Source organism: Oratosquilla oratoria, chromosome 32, assembly GCF_046742065.1.
Source record: "Oratosquilla oratoria isolate Oo_2021 chromosome 32, ASM4674206v1, whole genome shotgun sequence".
Lineage (NCBI taxonomy): Eukaryota > Metazoa > Arthropoda > Malacostraca > Stomatopoda > Squillidae > Oratosquilla > Oratosquilla oratoria.
In genome coordinates this window covers 28882640-28887639 of record NC_134808.1, presented here as the reverse complement: position 1 = coordinate 28887639, position 5000 = coordinate 28882640, and the positions used below count along the sequence as shown (strand labels likewise).

The 5000-nt window shown below is 40.5% G+C and overlaps 1 protein-coding gene across 3 annotated transcripts in view; it reads left to right on the top strand.

The window, feature by feature from the left end:
- LOC143017633 (nicotinamide N-methyltransferase-like) overlaps positions 1-4021 on the top strand; it is an 8594-nt gene extending 4573 nt beyond the window's left edge. Inside the window, exons 4-7 of one of the 3 annotated variants that reach the window (XM_076172420.1) lie at positions 338-427; positions 807-944; positions 2274-2394; positions 2558-4017. In XM_076172420.1, the coding sequence (XP_076028535.1) occupies positions 338-427; positions 807-944; positions 2274-2394; positions 2558-2746 (538 nt within the window). In that variant the 3' untranslated portion in view covers positions 2747-4017. Of the gene's footprint in view, positions 1-337; positions 428-806; positions 945-2273; positions 2395-2557 lie in introns of all 3 variants that reach the window. The other 2 variants (XM_076172419.1, XM_076172421.1) reach the window with 2 other exon arrangements.
- The last annotated feature ends 979 nt before the right edge of the window (positions 4022-5000 follow it).

The window sequence follows — 5000 nt, the reverse complement described above, 5'->3', positions numbered from 1 at the left end:
TTCCGTTATTTTAGAGCATGAAGAAGAAATGAAAATATGATGTATTTTTACTAATGTCTCTCTCCCCTTTTTTTATTTCTTTCATTTGGTAGTTTTCCTTAACTTGCCTGACAATGGTGCTTACACTAAATTAGTAGTCCTTTGTTATTAGTTTCTTCATTATATGGTGGCGTAGCGGTACGATCTTCGCCTTCTACCAAGCAAGCCGCTCTGTCGAGGGTTCGAATCCCAGTAGGAGAATTTATTTCCAAATGTCAAAACGACACAAACACTTCATTATATCTATATATCTATTTCTATTTTTTTTCTTCTTTTCTGTGTTTTCTTTTGCACGCAGACAGGAACTTCAGAACTGGCTGGCAGGTGCTGAAGCCGCGCTAGAGTGGACGCCGTTCCTGGAGTACTTGGCAGAACTTGAGGGCCATCGGTAAGGGAAGGCGAAGCTCTTCAATGCCTTTCTTGTGGTTGTTTTTGAGATTCACGTTTCTATGCAGTTAAATGTACGTTTTAATGAAAACCAAATGCTCACAAACACACTAAAGCACTCTCTCTCTCTCTCTCTCTCTCTCTCTCTCTCTCTCTCTCTCTCTCACTCTCTCTCTCTCTCTCTCACACACACAAACACACACACACACACACGCACATACACACACACACACACACACACACACTCACTCACACAGAAAAATGTTGAGAGGAAAGATGAATTTCAACTGTTTATCTTATTACGTCACTGCCTTTTTTTTTCTATCTATTTTTTTTAGTCCAAGTTCTTTGACAATGACAAGGCATCTTGCCACCTGCAGGAGCGGGCTTGCCGTGGAGGAGAGGACTAGGAAGGCGGTCCAGATGGTCGTGCCCTGCGACGGAGCTGCCGCCCGTCCACTGCAGCCCGGCGGAACGACTGAGCTCCCTGGGGCACTCCGCCCACCCGCCACACAGCTGTAGGCCCTTCTCTGTGTATTATATGTATGCACATATACACACACATACATACATACATACATACATACATACATACATACATACATACATACATACATACATACATACATACATACATACATACATACATACATACATACATATATACATACATACATACATACATACATACATACATACATACATACATACATTCATACATACATTCATACATACATACATACATACATGCATACATACACACATACATACATACATACATACATACATACATACATACATACATACATACATACATACATACATACATACATACATACATACATACATACATTCATACATACATACATTCATACATACATTCATACATACATACATACATGCATACATACATTCATACATACATACATACATGCATACATACACACATACATACATACACACATATATACATACATACATACATACATACATACATACACACATACATACATACATACAATCATACACTCATGCACGCATGCACACACACACATACATGTATGCACACATATGCACGCACGCACGTGCACACACACACACACACACACACACACACACACACACACACACACACACACACACACACACACACACACACACACACACACACACACACACACACACACACACACACACACACACACACACACACACACACACACACACACACACACACACACACACACACACGACTCGATGGCGCGGTTGGTAGAGTTCCTGGATGCCACTACGGAGGTCCGGGTTCGAGTCCCACCCAGGTCTCAAATAATTTCAGTATCGCTGCGCTGCGAGTCGTTGCTCCAACTCTCGTGGGCGGGGAGTTGTGTGTGTGTGTGCGTGGAAGGTCACAGCATTACCCATAGATCGGTCATATATGAGCTCTGAGCTCTCTTTCAGCTGTCGATCACGAGTCCAACACGTGATCCAAGACCGTGGTGAATCACACACAACATACACATATACACACACACCACCAGGCCCATTTTCAAAATTCGTCAACACCCTTACCTTCACCTGAAGGTACAACCCCGAGGGCTGGCACTCCATCTTCGGACCCTCATGAATACAACACAGACAATCATCCAAAGTTTGTGGCCCCATGTGAGCTTAGAGAACATCGTAGGAACTTTTGTCATCTTCTGCGGGGCTGTGGGCTTGTAGGGAGTAGCTGTTGTTATTGTGACAAGAGTGATATTAATGTCTTTCTCTTCCCTGTAGATATCAGCTCATTTCTTGACTCTTTCTCTCTCTTTTTCCCTCTGGTGTCACGGACGACGCATGCGCAGGTATGACGTCATCATGTCGACGCTTTGCCTCGAGTTCGCCTCCTCGACTCTGGAGGATTTTCGGGAGATGCTGAGACGTCTTCTGGAGCTCGTGAGACCCGGAGGATGCCTCGTCTTGGCGGTGAGTCGCGAGAATTATGGGCGTGAGAGGCTTCATGCTTTGATCTTGTCACCCTCCCAGCCCCGTTCTTGTAAGGAGAAAACAGAGCTGTTTAGCATGTTTGTACATATATTAAAGCACCCCTTCCTCTCCCACGTCCCTCAAATTGAGCTCACCTTCACAGGGGGCGTTAGGCAACACTTACTACCAGTTGGGAAGGTCGAGGTACCCGTCGGTGCGCCTCAGCCCCGAGGACCTCAAGGCCGCCCTCAAGGACCTCCTCATCCTCGACTTCAGGGTCCTCAAGAGGCAGACCTCGAAGGAGAAGCCGGCGGACCACGACGCCGTTTTCTTCCTCGTCGCGCAGAAATAGAAAACGAGAAGCGTGATGAGCTCTTGGCAATTGCCACAAGGAAGCAATTCTTTTATCTGTTTTATTTTATCTATTTGTTTATATACTTATTTTTTTATTTGTTTATATATTTATTTATTTGTCTATTTATCTATTTTTGTTTATTTATTCATCTATTCATATATTTGTCTATCTATTTGTTTATAAACTTAACTATTTACCCTTTTTTTGTCGTTCCGGTGATACAAATCTGTTGATAAAATAGCCGAGATTGTGCGCAGATATTCCCCACAACAACGAAATACATATATTCATTCCGGTAAAGTCTTGATGTACCATGGGTCACATTTGAATGTCCCCAATATTACAATGTGGATCTGAAGTTTGTCTTCATGTGCTTCGACGGCGTTGTTCATCAGAGCAAATCCTTCAGTTCTGAGCGTCGTGTTATTGGTTCTTTTTATTCTTGCTAACGACGGACGAATGGATCCGGCCGAAGGGGAGACTCCTACTCACCAGAGGATTGCTCCAAAGGATTCGAAGGATGTGTTGTAGTCAACCACATCGCTCTTTTTTTTTATGGGGGGGGGGGTCAGCTGGTCTCCTGCGGCACCGAAACGCCATCTTGGTTGAATAAAATCGTCTGGCGGCAGTCAAAATCCGCACGACGAGGCAGTGTGGGTGACCACTTTGCGGCGGCGTTAAGGTCCGGACTTTTTCGGCCATATTTTTAAAATCTTTTGCTAACCCTAGCGAATACTTTCTATCCTTACAATGTAGAATTTTCTAATTTCAATGGCCATGTTTGTGAAAATTCGCGGTATATTTGATAAATAAACAAGTAAACCAGATTAATGTAACTAGAATGCCAGATAAAAATATATCTTCTAATGATAGAAATAGTTCGCTAGGTTTGACGAAAGGTTTTGAAAGTACGGTCCTTAAAACCTTCTGTCGCCATTCTTGACAACAGAAGCCTCCTACCATAACAATATAGAATTTTTTTTTTTTTTTTTATCTTAACCAAGATCATCTGGCGTACGGGCTTATCTATCAAATATTTATTTAATTTTCATGAGAACAGCCTATAAAATTAGGGAAAATTCTACTCTGTTATGGCAGAGAGCGATAGCTAGGGTTGGCTTAGTGAGGTTTTAAAAGCCCTGAGAAGGAATGGTAATTCATTGCATGGCTTACTCTCTTAATATCAATAAAATCTAAGCGAAATGTAAAGACTATACTTTAACCTACGATTTAAGCGGCTTAGCCAAACCTCGGTTATGAGTTCGAGGGAATACTCTCTCCCCGTCCCAAGCAAAAGGAAGGGTTAGCAAATATATAAATAAATAAATAAATCAATCAATCAATCAATCAATAAATAAATAAATAAATAAATAGATGAATAAATAGATAAATAAATAGGTAAATAAATAGATGAATAAATAAATAGATAGATAAATAAATTAATTAATTAATAAATAAATAAATGAATAAATAAACAAATGAATAAATAAATAAGTAAATAAATAAAGAAATAAATAAATAAGTAAATAAATAAGTAAATAAATAAATATATAGATAAATAAGTAAATAAATAAATAAATAAATAAATGAATGAATAAATAAATAAATAAAAACAAATAATAACAGGAAAATAAAAAGTCTACAAGATGGTCCTGATTAACTGTCAGCTTGAGCACTCGTCCTAATTTGAATAAAATCGCCTGGCCGCAGTCGAGACCCAATCTCACAGTTACGGCGATGATGACGCAAGTGCTGCAAGGAATACATCCAAGAATACTATAGTTATTCTTTTGATCAAGAAAATATATGTATATTATGAGACTTACGCTTAATTTCTGAAATATATATGCAGTATGAATGACACACACACACACACACACACACACACACAAATCGTCTTTGGTCACGCTTTCATCGATATCATCTATGATAACCGTTTTCTTTCACCGCTGTCATGCCTCGTTTCTCTCGCCGCTTCTGACGATCGGAGGCGCCAGGACCAAAACAACGAGACGCGACGCCAAGAAGGAAGATCATCAAGACGAACTAAGTCCGGATGGTCCGTAAAGGTTCTTGGACTCAGAAGCCAATAGAAGTCTCCCCACTGAGTAGAAAATATAAACAGATAGATAAATATAAGAAGAAAAAAAGAGGGATGGGAAAAAATCATTCCCTCAGTGCGAAGACCTCCTTGGAGAACCCAGTGAATATCGAGGAGGTCGGTTGATGATTATATTCAGCTGAGGAAAGC